At 38.4% G+C, this 14,734-nt stretch overlaps 1 protein-coding gene across 4 annotated transcripts in view; it reads left to right on the top strand.

Moving 5' to 3' along the window:
• The window catches only part of LOC106142306 (F-actin-monooxygenase Mical), a 59,114-nt gene that overhangs the window by 17,050 nt on the left and 27,330 nt on the right, over positions 1 to 14,734 (top strand). Inside the window, exons 3-13 of one of the 4 annotated variants that reach the window (XM_060953702.1) lie at positions 4,198 to 4,374; positions 5,083 to 5,250; positions 6,398 to 6,482; positions 6,856 to 7,043; positions 7,959 to 8,129; positions 8,710 to 8,907; positions 9,564 to 9,768; positions 10,330 to 10,506; positions 11,996 to 12,166; positions 12,898 to 13,034; positions 14,035 to 14,104. In XM_060953702.1, coding sequence (XP_060809685.1) covers positions 4,198 to 4,374; positions 5,083 to 5,250; positions 6,398 to 6,482; positions 6,856 to 7,043; positions 7,959 to 8,129; positions 8,710 to 8,907; positions 9,564 to 9,768; positions 10,330 to 10,506; positions 11,996 to 12,166; positions 12,898 to 13,034; positions 14,035 to 14,104 — 1,747 coding nt within the window. Of the gene's footprint in view, positions 1 to 4,197; positions 4,375 to 5,082; positions 5,251 to 5,586; positions 5,645 to 5,831; positions 5,847 to 6,397; positions 6,483 to 6,855; positions 7,044 to 7,958; positions 8,130 to 8,709; positions 8,908 to 9,563; positions 9,769 to 10,329; positions 10,507 to 11,995; positions 12,167 to 12,897; positions 13,035 to 14,034; positions 14,105 to 14,734 lie in introns of those variants that run through there. The other 3 variants (XM_060953699.1, XM_060953700.1, XM_060953701.1) reach the window with 3 other exon arrangements.

Genomic DNA, 14,734 nt, shown 5'->3' with positions numbered 1-14,734 from the left:
CTTTTTGAAGTATATTAATAGACTAAATTAGTTCTGCACTCTCAGGCATTGTTTCTTGGAAACAAAAATTTTAAAGCGCGCCGTTGACAGCGCTACATCTAAAATATATTGCATACTGACTGGCTCTATTCTGAGCGTTTCCGAATGAAACAATCTATCAGATTTCATGCGTACTAACTAGATTTCCAGTAACTGGCGCCGGGCCAGGATCGGCGTAAGAGTATAAAGAAACTAGTATTATTTAATAATTTTGATAAATTCAATATTTATAAGCCGCAGATTGATTAAATAAAGATAGAAGTACCTAAATGTAACAATATACCCACAAATAAAAAAATTTACAAACAAAATAAATGAATTGACGAAGCTCCACTTAACTCCACCGACAAGAGTTGAGCTCTTAAATTTTAGAAGTCTTGCAGCTTCGCTCTCGTATTTACCGCCACCTTCAACTTTGACCGCGCGAATTTAGCGCCACCTACAAAAGAATACAGGTTTTTCGCCAATTCCACGGGAACTATAGTTTTTACTGCAATAAAAAGTACCCTATGTCCTTCTCCAGACTTTTAATTATATATACTTACGTACTTGGGATTTTTCTTTTAGGCGACAGTAAAGCAACTTGTCACTATTCGAATCTCAATCTATCTTAAGCCAAATAGCTGAACGTGGCCTATCAGTCCGCTCAGGACTGTTGGCTCTGTCTACCCCGCAAGGGATATAGACGTGATTATATGTATGTATGTATACTTACGTAAAATTTTTAATAAGGTTGGTTCAATTGATTAAGTGTGAAGAGAAACAAAGAAGTTGCTCCTACGGTGAGGGAAAACATTGTGAGGAAACCTGCAAGCAATTGGATGTGTAGCCATGATCGATCCAATACGGGTCAGGTTTCCCCTGCAAAGGTTGCGGAGGTCAGACGGGAGTCGGTTCGTGTAAAAACCTGACCCAAACTAGGATCCATGGTCAATGGCACACCCCGGGCTCCTCTCCAAAGTGGTGAGGATGCAACCGGTGGAAGGTGGAAGAAGAAAACAAGCAAGGTCACAGGCAAGAGCTAGTTAATGATAATATTTTATTCAGCGTATCGACTGGCTTTCAGTCCGCTTTGAAGGTCGAGTTTGTATGTCAAGTGATTTCCTCGTAAATCTGCTACAGAGTGTTAAATTGAATGATTTATTGAAAACGATTTTGTATATTGCTAAGCAAAAAAAAATAATTATACTGATTATTATTATACCTGTCCCTTATTGAATCTCAATTCTATCACTGAGCCAAACGGCTGAACGTATCCTACCTATTACATATACCTATCAGTCTTTTTAAGACTGTCGGCGCTGTCCACCCCGCAAGGGATATAGACGTGATTATATGTATGTATGTATGTGCACACAATTAGGTTAATGAGCACTTGTGTATACAACAGTGCCTTTTTGAAATTTCCTATGAGTTCTGCAACAATCTTATCTCAATTTCCGATTACCCTTTATCTCGTTAATTACATTGTTTTTATCAGATAAGTGATGATAATTTTGCACAGCGATGTTTTGTTTATTTTGTTATGTGTATTGCTATTTTTGCCTGAAGCGAGTTTGTGAATGTTTGGTATGATCAAAACAGTTTAGTTCATTAATTATACACATATATATTTATGCCATATGGTTCTCGGCACCAATAGGAAAAAGAATACTACGACTCCATCTCTTTTTCCATGGATGTCGTAAAAGGCGACTAAGGGATAGGCTTATAAACTTGGGATTCTTCTTTTAGGCGGCAGTCTAGCAATCTGTCACTATTTGAATCTCAATTCAGCTGAACGTGGCTCTTATCAGTCTTTTTAAGACTGTTGGCTCTGTGTACCCCGCAAGGGATATAGACGTGATCATATGTATATATGTATGTTTATAATTATGTATATACAGTATGGCCTTTACGTCACTATTTGAATCTCAATTCTATCATTAAGCCAAATAGCTGAACGTGGCTTTCAGTCTTTTCAAGACTGTTGGCACCGTCTATCCCGCAAGGGATATAGACGTGACCATATGTATATATGTAGAAAAAAGAAACCATTAACGTCGGTACAGTGACGTCTATAAGTGATACCTTGTATCCAATTTTGAAAATAAATCTATTCTATTAGAATTTGTTTATACTGTTAAACATAACTTTACTTTTGGTGCAGACGATTAAAAATCAACTTAGCGGCTGGTCGAAAGCGATTGTCGGCCGTAATTTCCCAGTTGTAACTACTCTGTTTGTATGATGCATACATTCATTGAAATAAATGTTCCGTACCTTATTATCTGACACCACAGACATAGTTCTGGCTAGATACCGCTAGTTCGTAATTTTTACGAACACTAAACACGTCAAGGTTTATTTTTGATTACTGTACAGTCAACAGGGCGAAATAAATGATGATCTCGCTTAATACCACTGAGTTGTCGGGAGATCTTACTGTTTACAGTTCAATACAGCGTGATGAATAATAATTTTGATATAATAGAGTCACGACACTTTACTTATTTAACTTCTACAGATATCGACTGTCTGTGACGACTAAAATAAAACAACAGTTTTAGAAAAAAATCTGTTGGTCTATTTTACCACGTGGACGTACACATTAGCGGGGTCTAGCTATATCTATGTCTGTGGCCGCCACCGGGTGGTTACCATACATGCATATGTATTGTTAATTCGTTTCTCGCGTGCTCATAGATCTAATGGTCATCTAGAGTGTCGCGTTTAGCATTTTTTGTCTAATGCTATATGTATTTTTTTTTAAATCGTAACTTAAGCAAGCGACTTTCCTTTGTCTCGTATTAAAATGGATACAAGGCGCTTTCACTTTGTAATTTTAAAATTATGCGCATGTTTTGTTTTGAATCCGCTTGTTTGCGAAATTCATGACTTTTGTGAATTGCGTAATGTTTTTTGTTTTTTTTTTTATTCTGTAAAATATGAAGAATTCCAACTGGTGGGATTTGGTAACTGTTAATTATTCCGCTCACAAATTTTTCGCTGAGCATATTACAGTTACAAATAACTTGAAACATAAAATATAAAGGCAATCCCATTATTATAAATGTGTAATTAAGTTTGTTAGTTACCTTTTCACAATTAAAGCTCTGAACTAATTTTTATGAAATTTTAAAAAGGACATAAGTTAATTTTTCACACCACCGGCGCCACCCACATTTTAATAAATTTACAATGGCATGAACATGCGTCTCATTTTTGTATTATTCTGTCAGCCAATCAGCACATTTTACACTCAAAACAGCCCCTTGAACCTGAATAAAATCCACATCTTTAGGTTTGAAACCCGAGCCAATGTTCTTGTAACAGTTCAAGGTGAAGAGAAACGTTCTACACTGGACTTTGTATCCAGAGGAGAAAAGGCTGGGAATCTAACTAGGAACATGTTGGATGAGAGAGAAAGGCATGGGATATACTAGAAAATAGAGCGAGAAAGAGTGATAACGGGAATATATCGAGATGTATGAAGTGTCCGTTCTTAAGTTAATATTTTTGTATTTAATTATCTTTGTGTGTATTTGCGAAATTTAACTAATGCTCGTGTGTTAAATACAAGAATAACTGTCTCTGCTGTTGTTTGAAATTTATGTAATTATCGTACATTTTACTGCCTGTGCGAAGATTTATATTATTTATGTCATAATGTTAATACGCGCACTGACGAGACGTTTTATTGCGAACTTGTCACAATTGTTGTTATGTATGTATGTATACTCTCATCTTTTCATTCACTGTGTGACATCTAAATGTATTTTTATTTCTGTTCCAATTGGAAATGAAATATTTTGAATTCATTTATATAACTTAGAAAATAAATCTTATAAATTTGTTATTTCGTTTACGCGATGAGTTATTAAGCTGTTAATGTTTCTAAATTTGGATTTTATCTCAGCTTCCTGCCGGTATTGTGACTTAGGGTCTGTCTACCCTTGATTGATGTGAATAACCTTTTCCTTAAGCTACGATCTTCAAAGCCATTTATACAAAAAACAAAAACAATGTCTAGAGTGAAAAGAGGATAAGCGTGGATGTAGCTAAATATACGGGATCGTGGCAAGTGAAAAATTAAAGTCTCTGACCACCCCCATCCCTTCCCCGAGAAAAAGTGGCGATTTCACATATGATCTAAGAACCTTATTTTAAAATTTACAGGCGAAACTGGCAAGCTCGTGGAAAGCTCAAGCGCTGTTCAAGAAATTCGACGCGCGTGCCAATCACAAGGTGTATCTGAAGGGGCGGGCGTGCTCCTCCACCAGGGCCCTCATCATAGGTGCCGGCCCCTGCGGTCTGAGGGCCGCTATAGAGTGTCAGCTGTTGGGCGCCAAAGTGGTATGTTAATTACGCTAAAGTCTCATTAAGAACTTCGATTTAACGAGCACTAGGTGTATAGGAAGTTAGCTGCTGGACTATTCACGGGCTAATAAAAAGGGCTGAACTTGCTTCTTCATCAGGGCCGTCACCATATGAACCGGTCCGTGCGGATTTAGGGCTCCTATAGAGTTATAGAGTGTTACCTGTTGAGCTATAGTGTTAATGTTAATCATGTGTATGTATGTATGTCGATTAAACTTTATATGGACAAAAGTATGTTTATTATACATTATTATTATCACCCACTCAAAGGTTCTCCGCTTAACCCAATGGTAGACTGTTAGATAATGCTATTAGCATTAAGTACGCCTATTGTACTTCAGGGTTTGGTCATGTGGAGGAGGTTGAATGAAAGCAGGTTGACTTAGCAGATATACAAGGAGAGTGTGGAGGGAAAAGTCGGAGTGGGAAGGCCTAGACGAACGTATCTTGATCAAATTAAGGACGTCCTAGTAAAGGGTCAGGTCAAGAGTACCCGAAATTGCATGAAGAGAGTCATGAATGTGGATGAAGCGAAGGAAGTATGCAGAGATCGTGGCAAGTGGAAAGATGTAGTCTCTGCCTACCAATCCGGGAAATAGGCGTGATTTTATGTATGTATGTATTGTACTTCACAAATTGTAATTGTTTAGATAATGAATAAATAAATAAAACCTCTCGTCCCAGGTGGTAATCGAAAAACGAGATCGTATGTCGCGCAACAACGTACTACATTTATGGCCGTTCGTTATCCAAGACCTCCGTGCTCTCGGCGCGAAGAAGTTCTTCGGCAAGTTCTGCGCAGGCTCCATAGACCATATCAGCATCAGGCAACTGCAATGCATCTTGCTAAAGGTAATAGTCTTCTTAGACCTGAAGGTAGTACCGATTGCATCTTCACTTCTTTGGGTGCTAGTCTGATGTGTATCTTAGACCTGGATTGGTCAGGTTTATGCAAGAAGCGATTCCTTTTCCATTTGTCTCTTTCCAAATTCTGCGTAGGCTCCATAGACCATATCAGCATCAGGCAACTGCAATGCATCTTGCTAAAGATAATAGTCTTCTTAGACCTGATGGTAGTACCGATTGCATGTTCACTTCTTTGGGTGCTAGTCTGATGTGTACCTTAGACCTGGATTTGTCAGGTTTATACAAGAAGCTATTCCTTTTCCATTTGTCTCTTTCCAAATTCTGCGTAGGCTCCATAGACCATATCAGCATCAGGCAACTGCAATGCATCTTGCTAAAGGTAAAAGTCTTCTTAGACCTGAAGGTAGTACCGATTGCATGTTCACTTCTTTGGGTGCTAGTCTGATGTGTACCTTAGACCTGGATTTGTCAGGTTTATACAAGAAGCGATTCCTTTTCCATTTGTCTCTTTTATTTCCAAGTTCTGCGCATGCTCCATAGACCATATCAGCATCAGGCAACTGTAATGCATCTTGCTAAAGGTAATAGTCTTCTTAGACCTGATGGTAGTACCGATTGCATCTTCACTTCTTTGGGGGCTAGTGTAATGTGCACCTTAGACCTGGATTGGTCAGGTTTATACAAGAAGCGATTCCTTTTCCATTTGTCTCTTTTTTTTTTCAAATTCTGCGCCTGCTCCATTGACCATATCAGCATCAGGCAACTGCAGTGCATAATTGACTATTGCTTACACGATTTTTCCGACATCCACGGGAAAGATATGTAAAGATTGGTCCTATTGTAAAACGTGAAGAACCACACGGCACATATGAATCGTGTTATTTTACTTTGCATAAGTTTATTGTGCTTGGTTTTATTTATATTCAAAAATTTTAACAATTATTATACGATACTTCATATCACTTAATAATTGTCATATCTTTTGGTTTCACAACATTGGTTGACGTCAAATTGCATTACTTAACCAATTTTACTGCCGCTTTCAAAGCGTCAGTGCAGAAGAAGCGGTAACAAACTGCACTGCGGCATTTTCTTCAACTATAATAAAATAATATCTTTCTTTTACCAATAGGTGGCGCTACTGTTAGGAGTGGAGTTTCACGAAGGCGTCAGTTTCGAAGAACTACTGGAGCCTACGGACACGGAGAATTCTGAAAGTGATTATATTGTTGTTTTAATTTTTTGATACATACATACATACATATGATCACGTCTTGATCCCTTGCGGGGTAGACAGAGCCAATAGTTTTGAAAAGACTGATAGGTCACGTTCAGCTATTTGGCTTAATGATAGAATTGAGATTCGAATAGTGACAGGTTGCTAGCCAATCGCCTAAAAGAAGAATCCTAAGTTTATGAGCCTACCTCTTAGTCGGCTTTTACGACATCCAAGTGAAAGAGATGGAGTGTAGGTCCTATTCTTTTTTTTTCCTATTGGTGCCGGGAACCGCACGGCATTATTCATTATACATTTGTAGCGGCATTCGGCAGTATACATTTGTAATCCTATCGATATTTTAAAAATTTCAGCACTAGGTTGGCGAGCGCGTGTCTCACCACCGGACCACCCGGTCGGCCTTTACGAGTTCGATTCCCTGCTCGGCGCTGACGGCAAGCGGAACACGCTGCAGGGGTTCAAGCGTAAAGAGTTTCGCGGGAAATTGGCAATGGCGATAACGGCCAATTTTATCAATAGACATTCTGAACAGGAGGCCTCGGTGAGTGGATACCTGCCATTTTTTCTTCACACGTCTTGTGACCTTGCGGGGTTGACAGTGCCGATAGTCACAAGTCTCAAAGTATAGATAGTTAGTATTCCCCTTTAAAATACAATACATTTTACCTTAACATGTCTTGATAACTTACGGGGTTGACAGTGCCAATGGTCACAAGTCTCAAAGTATAGATAGTTAGTATTCCCCCTTTAAAGTACATTACATTTTACCTTAACACGTCTTGATAACTTACGGGGTTGACAGGGCAAATAGGCACAAGTATCAAGGAATGGATAGTTAGTATATAATTTTTACCCTTTATTGCATTATTTTAATCTCAATTCTATCATTAGGCCAAACGGCTGAACGTGGCCTATCAGTCTTTACAAGACTGTTGGCTCTGTCTACCCTGCAAGGGTTATGGACGTGATTATATGTATGTATGTATGTATACTATTTATTAAATAATAAACATATAGTATCGTTACAAGACTGTTGGCTCTGTCTACCTATATAATTTTTACCCTTTATTGCATTATTTTAATCTCAATTCTATCATTAAGCCAAACGGCTGAACGTGGCCTATCAGTCTTTACAAGACTGTTGGCTCTGTCTACCCCGCAAGGGGTATGGACGTGATTATATGTAAGTATGTATGTATACTATTTATTAAATAATAAACATATAGTATCGTTACAAGACTGTTGGCCCTGTCTACCCCGCAAGGGATATGGACGTGATTATACGTAAGTATGTATGTAAACTATTGATTAAATAATAAAAATATAGTATCGTCGAGTTAATATCTCGTAACACAAATATCGAATTTACTTCGTGGCTAAAAAAATCTGTGTAAAATGCCAAGGTAAAAAAAAAATAAAAAAATATGCCTCTTTAAATGTACTTCTTTTGCTTCAGGTGCCAGAGATAAGCGGCGTGGCATTCATTTTCAATCAAAAGTTTTTCAAAGAGTTGTACGAAGTGACGGGTATAGATCTCGAAAACATAGTTTATTACAAGGACGACACACATTACTTCGTCATGACCGCTAAGAAACACAGCCTTTTGGATAAGGGTGTGTTGCTTAACGTGAGTATAATTTCGAATATTTTTTTCTATTATTGTTTGTTTGTAAATACTTTATTGTACTTAACAAATTTTTTGCAGTACATAAAAAGATTATTATGGGACAATTCAATATCATTTAATAATTCTTACATCTTGCACTGCACTCTATCATTTTCTTTAATAACGTCAACTAAAAGTTATAATTATTATCTTATATATAAAAGTCTAGCGTCCTCCGAAACGGCTTGAACTAACTCAATCTGTGTAATCGGTCCAAAAAAAGAAAAAAATTAAAATCTTATTTTTAAATGTAGGTATAGATGATGGAGAATTTAAACTTCGAGCTTCCACTAGAAATTACTAGTTATATATATATATATATATATATATATACATATATATATATATATAGTCAATTGTTTTAAGGATCGGCTAGACAGACTTTATAAAAAATCTCCAAGCATCAAAATTCACACGCATCAGTTTAATGAGCTGCTAGTGTGTCTATAAAGTATATAATAATATAATATCAAAACAACATTTGCCGGGACAGCTAGTATTCTTATATACATATACATATATATCTATATATTCTTCACAGGACTACTCCGAAGTGTCGCGTCTACTAAGCGTGGAGAACGTTGACCGCGCCGCGTTGATGCGTTACGCTCAGGAAGCGGCTAGATTCTCCACCGACGGCCGGCTTCCATTGAGAGACTTCGCACTGAACCATTACGGGGAGCCGGATGTAGCGTTGTTCGATTTCACTTCGATGTACGCCGCCGAGAATGCTAGTATTGTGAGTATAACACGTTGCACCTTTAACCAGAACGATAGTAAACTTTGAACAGAACGATTGTCATCTTTTGTTGGAACGTTCGTTTTTAATGGAACGATTGTCAACATATAGTGATTTCGCATTGAACCAGATGTAGCGTTGTTCGATTTCACTTCGATGTACGCCGCCGAGAATGCTAGTATTGTGAGTATAGCACATGTCAACTTTAACCAGAACGATGGTAAACTTTGAACAGAACGATCGTCATTTTTGTCGGAACGTAGAAACATATAGAGATTTCGCCTTGTGGCCTTTCAGTCTTTTCAAGACTGTTGACTCTGTCTACCCCGCAAGGGATATAGACGTGATAATTGTGTTGCGTATGTACATATGTATGTAGAGAACCACATACATACATATATACCATCCCGCCGGTTCCCCATTAGGGTAGGCAGAGACTATGGATTTCCACTTGCTACGATCCTTGCAGATCTCTGTAAAGACGCTAAAGCAATCTCTTCCAGTCAACCTTACGCGAGAGGAAATTAAAATAGAAAGCCGATTGGAATGATGTCCTGAGCATGAACCTATTAATTATTATTCATTTTGTTCCAATTGTGATACATGAAACGTTCTCACGAGTCATACATGCATCTAAAACAGTCCTATATTAATAGGTATACGAACGTCACGGTCGCCGCCTCCTCTGCCAATTGGTGGGGGACAGTCTACTGGAGCCCTTCTGGCCCACGGGGTCCGGGTGCGCCCGGGGGTTCCTCTCGGCCCTGGACGCGGCCTGGGCCGTCAGGACTTGGGGCCAGAGCCCTACACCTCATCCGTTGGAAGTCATTGCTGAGAGGGAATCGATTTATAGGCTGTTGGGTGAGTGTTTTTGCATTGAGATAAAGACTATTATTTATTTATTTTTAATACTGGCTTTCAGTCCCGGTTGCATTGTAAACAATTTGGGGAGGAGCCCGGGGTATGCCATGGATCCTGGATTGGGTGAGTCAGGTTTTTACAAGAAGCGACTTCCGTCTGACCTCCGCAACCTTTGCAGGGGAGCCTAACCCGTATTGGATCGATCATGATTATATATCCTGTTGCCTGAATGTGCAGGTTTCCTCACGACGTTTTCCCTGACTGTAAAATATAGACTATTAACTTTTACCTTGAAACAGAATCAACACATCATTTCAGCTTCATGACTCCTATAAAGATACTTCTATTTAAATTGGAACAACTACATAAGAATAATAACTTTTCACCCCCAGCTCAAACGACCCCCGAGAACCTTCATCGAGATTTCGGCGCGTTGTAAAATATAGACTATTATAATAACTTTTACCTTGAAACAGAATCTAATTTCAGCTCCATGACTCCTATAAAGATATTTAAATTGAAAAAAAGACATACATAAAAATAATAACTTTTCACCCCCAGCTCAAACGACCCCCGAGAACCTTCATCGAGATTTCGGCGCGTACACCCTTGACCCCGGGACCCGGTATCCGAACCTGAACCGGACGGCCGTGACCCCGCACAGGGTCACAGGGTTCTACGACTCTGATGACCCCCTCCCGTTGGATGCTAAGCCTTCAGCCAGGAAGAGAAGGAGAGGTTTGTAATCTGGGGATCAGTGTATCACACGTTATAATAGAGGTGCGCTGTTCTCGCATTTGCTCTCTCCTCTAAAAGCTGAGCCTTTTATTGACTCCTGTACAAAGTCTCATTTGTGTTCCTTTATTTCTGTATTATTCACCCCCTATTCTAGTTGGGGAACTAAAAATATGTAAAAAAAAATAAGTCAAAAATATCAAGGGGAGAGATTTATGAATGATTGTGATTAAATTATGAAGTCTAGGTCTTTGCCAAAAATATATAGGTTTGTATGACATTAATGTAGTTATGACACATCACTTTAGTTACATATTACGCTACATCCGGTGACAGGGTTCTACGAATCATCAGTCTTCTACGACTAGCAGGCTTCTCGACAGCCAGGAAGAGAAAAAGCCATGTCAAAACTACAAAAAGATATGATCTGTCTTTGCTGTGATAATTTTAATAACATTTTACCTTTTTGTTCCTGTTACATACATACATATGGTCACGTCTATATCCCTTGCGGGGAAGACAGAGCCAACAATAGATGGAATTGAAATTCAAATAGTGACAGGTTGCTAATCCATCGCCTAAAAAAGAATCCCAAGTTTGTAAGCCAATCCCTTAGTCGCTTTTTACGACATCCATGGAAAAGAGATGGAGTCCTATTCTTTTTTGTATTGGTGCCGGGAACCACACGGTATTGGTCCTGTTCATTGAAATAAAATATATTTAATTATTAATTTTCCCTACAATAAGTGCTTTATTCTATTCATCATACATACATACATAAAATCACGTCTCTTTCCCGGAGGGGTAGGCAGATATTACCTCTTTCCACTTGCCACGATCTCTGCACACTTCCATCGCTTCATCCACATTCATAACTCTTCATTTTTCAGTGAACTCTTACTAATATATAAAACAATCGGACTTGAAAAAAAATCAAAACATAATATTTTTTACGATAAATTTTTTTTTGTGCCGTGTGGATCCCGGCACCATTACAAAAAAGAATAGGACCACTCCATCTCTTTCCCACGGATGTCGACTAAGGGATAGGCTTATAAACTTGGGATCCCTCTTTTAGACGACGGGCTAGCAACCTGTCACTATTTGAATCTCAATTCTATCACTAAGCCAAACAGCTGAACGTGGCCTATCAGTCTTTCCAATACTGTTGGCTCTTGTCTACCCCGTAAAGGATATAGACGTGATCATATGTATATATGTATGTACTAGCTGTAGCCCGCGACTTCGTCCGCGTAACCCACACTAAAAATGACGAAGTTTCATACAAACTTGCAACCCCTATTTCACCCCCTTAGGAATAGAATTTCCAAAAATCCTTTTTTAGTGGATCCCTCCTAATTAAAATCTACCTTCCTGCCAAATTTCATCTTTATTGGCTCAGTAGATTTCGAGATTTCGTGATTCCTAAGTGAGTGTTTTTCGCTTTTATATATATAGATGTATGTAATTTTAATATCTTTTTTCTACACAGAATCGGATGTATCCGAAGAGGCTCTCATCAACTGGGTGGGATGGTCGGAAGGTGGTCTTCGGGCTGCCGCCAGTGGTCCAGCTCTGTCAGCGGCCGTGAGACGATACAGACCGGACTTGCTGCCGTGTGGTGCCTCGCCCAGGGCTGTATATCACAGTCTTCATGAGCTCGGTGAGATGATAAACTTGCAATATGGTGGAGAAATGTGCCGTGTGGTTACCGGTACCGATACGAAAAAATCTAATAGGACCACTCCGTCTCGTTTCCATGGATGGCGTAAAAGGCGATTAAGGGATTGGCTTGTGAAATTGCGATCTTTTTTTGAGCGATGGGCTAGCGACCTGTCACTATTTGGATCTCAATTTCATCATTAAGCCGAGCAGCTGAACGTGGCCATTCAGTCTTTTCGGGACTATTGGCTCTGTCTACCCCGTAAGGCATATAGACGTGATTATATGTGTGTATGTATGATCGAGAAATATTAGGAAATACATATGTTTGTACATAAATCACGCCTCTTTCCCGGGGAGGTAGGCAGAGACCACATCTTTCCACTTGCCACGATCCCTGCATACTTATTTCGCTTCATCCACATATAATCACATTATACAAATCCATACATACAATAATCTCATCTATATCCTTTGCGGATCTTAACTCTCTTCGTGCAAGCTCGTCGGTTTCGGGTACTCTTGACCTGACCTTTCACCAGAACGTCTCCGATTTGGTCAAGGTACATTCTAGTCTAGGCCTTCTCACTCCAACAGTCCTATTCACACTACGTGTCTGAAGTAGGCTTCATTAGATGTCTGTAAACATTAACTTACTCTTAAACATTAACTAACTCTTATTTAATTAATTTGTCTGTAAACATTTACGTATTTAATTGATTTCTTGTACAGGCATTGCGCCCCTCCCTTCAGGGGGTACGCTGCGCGATGTTCCCGACGCCAAAATCAGGACGTACTTGTCACGAGTGTACAACTTCTTCAAGGGAGAAGTGCCCCACGTACAACACGACTCCAATGTCTTCGATCAAGTAAACTTCTTTATATTTATATAATACTAGCTGTCCCGGCAAACGTTGTTTTGCCATATAAATAATTTTAAGGGTAAAAAATGTTAAGGGTAGGCAACCCTTATCACTAAGGGGTATGAAAAATAGATGTTAGCCGATTCTCAGACCTACTGAATATGCATGCAAAATTTGGTTAAAATCGGTAAAGCCGTTTCGGAAGAGTACGGAGACAAACATTGTGACACGAGAATTTTATATATAAGATTAGCTTTTACACTTTTAGCGCCATCTACAAAAGAAACGACGAAATTAGCACCACCAACAAAAAGCAATCGAATAAAACGCCACCTACAATGGAAAACAGGTTTATCACAAATCCCATAGTAACTGTTATTATTCTTAATTAGTTAAATACAGTATATAACCCGTGAAGAGGTAACAAACAGACAAATAAACTTTTTGCTTTAGCATTTATAATAACAGTAGGGTAAATCTATACTAATATTATAAAGCTGAAGAGTTTGTTTGTTTGAACGCGCTAATCTCAGGAACTACTGGTTCGAATTAAAAAAATATTTTTGTGTTGAATAGACCATTTATCAAGGAAGGCTTTAGGCTATATAACATCACGCTGCAACTATAAGGAGTGAAGAAATAATGGAAAATTTAAAAAAATATTCATCCTTGAGGGCTTCAATGATGCCCAAAATAACTATTTCACGCGGATGAAGTCGCGGGCACAGCTAGTATCAAATAATACTTGTAATTGCCGAGCGTCGATAGGTAGACAGCTGAAATTTTAGATGCTTAAAATTTTCACAAAATGTTAAGTTGTATAAAATTTTCACAAAATGTTAAGTTGTAAGTTATCTTTCTTAATTAATAATTAAATATAAATAAAGTAATTATCAAAGGGATCTTTTTTTTAATATAGATAATGTATCGGAACCCTACGTGCGCGAGACCGACTCGCGCTTGGCCGCTTTTTTTATTTATCCGACTGTTGTGTGGAATCTTTCAGATCAAACAGTCTCTTCAAAAGGAGAAACATATGCGAAATTCGACCGAGCACTCCGTTTCTGTGTACTCGAGTAAGTAACCACAATATTGATTGAATTGTTTTATGAAATTTATAAACATATAAGTAGGTATTATACGGGACATATTACACAGATTGAGTTAGCCTCGAAGTAAGTTCGAGACTTGTATTACGAGATACTAACTAAACGATACTTTATTTTATTTTAAAATAAATACTTATATAGATAAATATCCAAGACCCGGGCCAATCAGAAAAAGTTATTTTCTCATCACGCCCCGGCCGGGATTCGAACCCGGGACCTCCGGTGTCACAGACAAGCGCACTACCGCTGCGCCACAGAGGCTGTCAATTATATTTATATACATAGAGAATGCGAGATACGAGATCTGATCTTAATCTCAATCAGATCGTAATCAGATGCATCTAAAAATTTGAGTGTATGTTAGTTTATATATATTTTATTTATGTATATATCTATTAATAATTTATTTGAAATTAATTATAATAACGCATCCTTAATGCTTTTTATGTGGGCTGCCTCTTTCATTATGAATTTTCATTTTTATGACCATGCGTATATCCGAGCTCAACAATTTCTCAGCGTATTTTGATTCTGATAAGTCAAATAAAGTGACCAAAAATAAAGCTAGTGACCAAAAAAGAAGCAAGGATGAGTTTC

Source organism: Amyelois transitella, chromosome Z, assembly GCF_032362555.1.
Source record: "Amyelois transitella isolate CPQ chromosome Z, ilAmyTran1.1, whole genome shotgun sequence".
NCBI lineage: Eukaryota > Metazoa > Arthropoda > Insecta > Lepidoptera > Pyralidae > Amyelois > Amyelois transitella.
The sequence above is the reverse complement of the archived record's forward strand: the minus strand, read 5'-3'. Positions and strand labels throughout refer to the sequence as shown.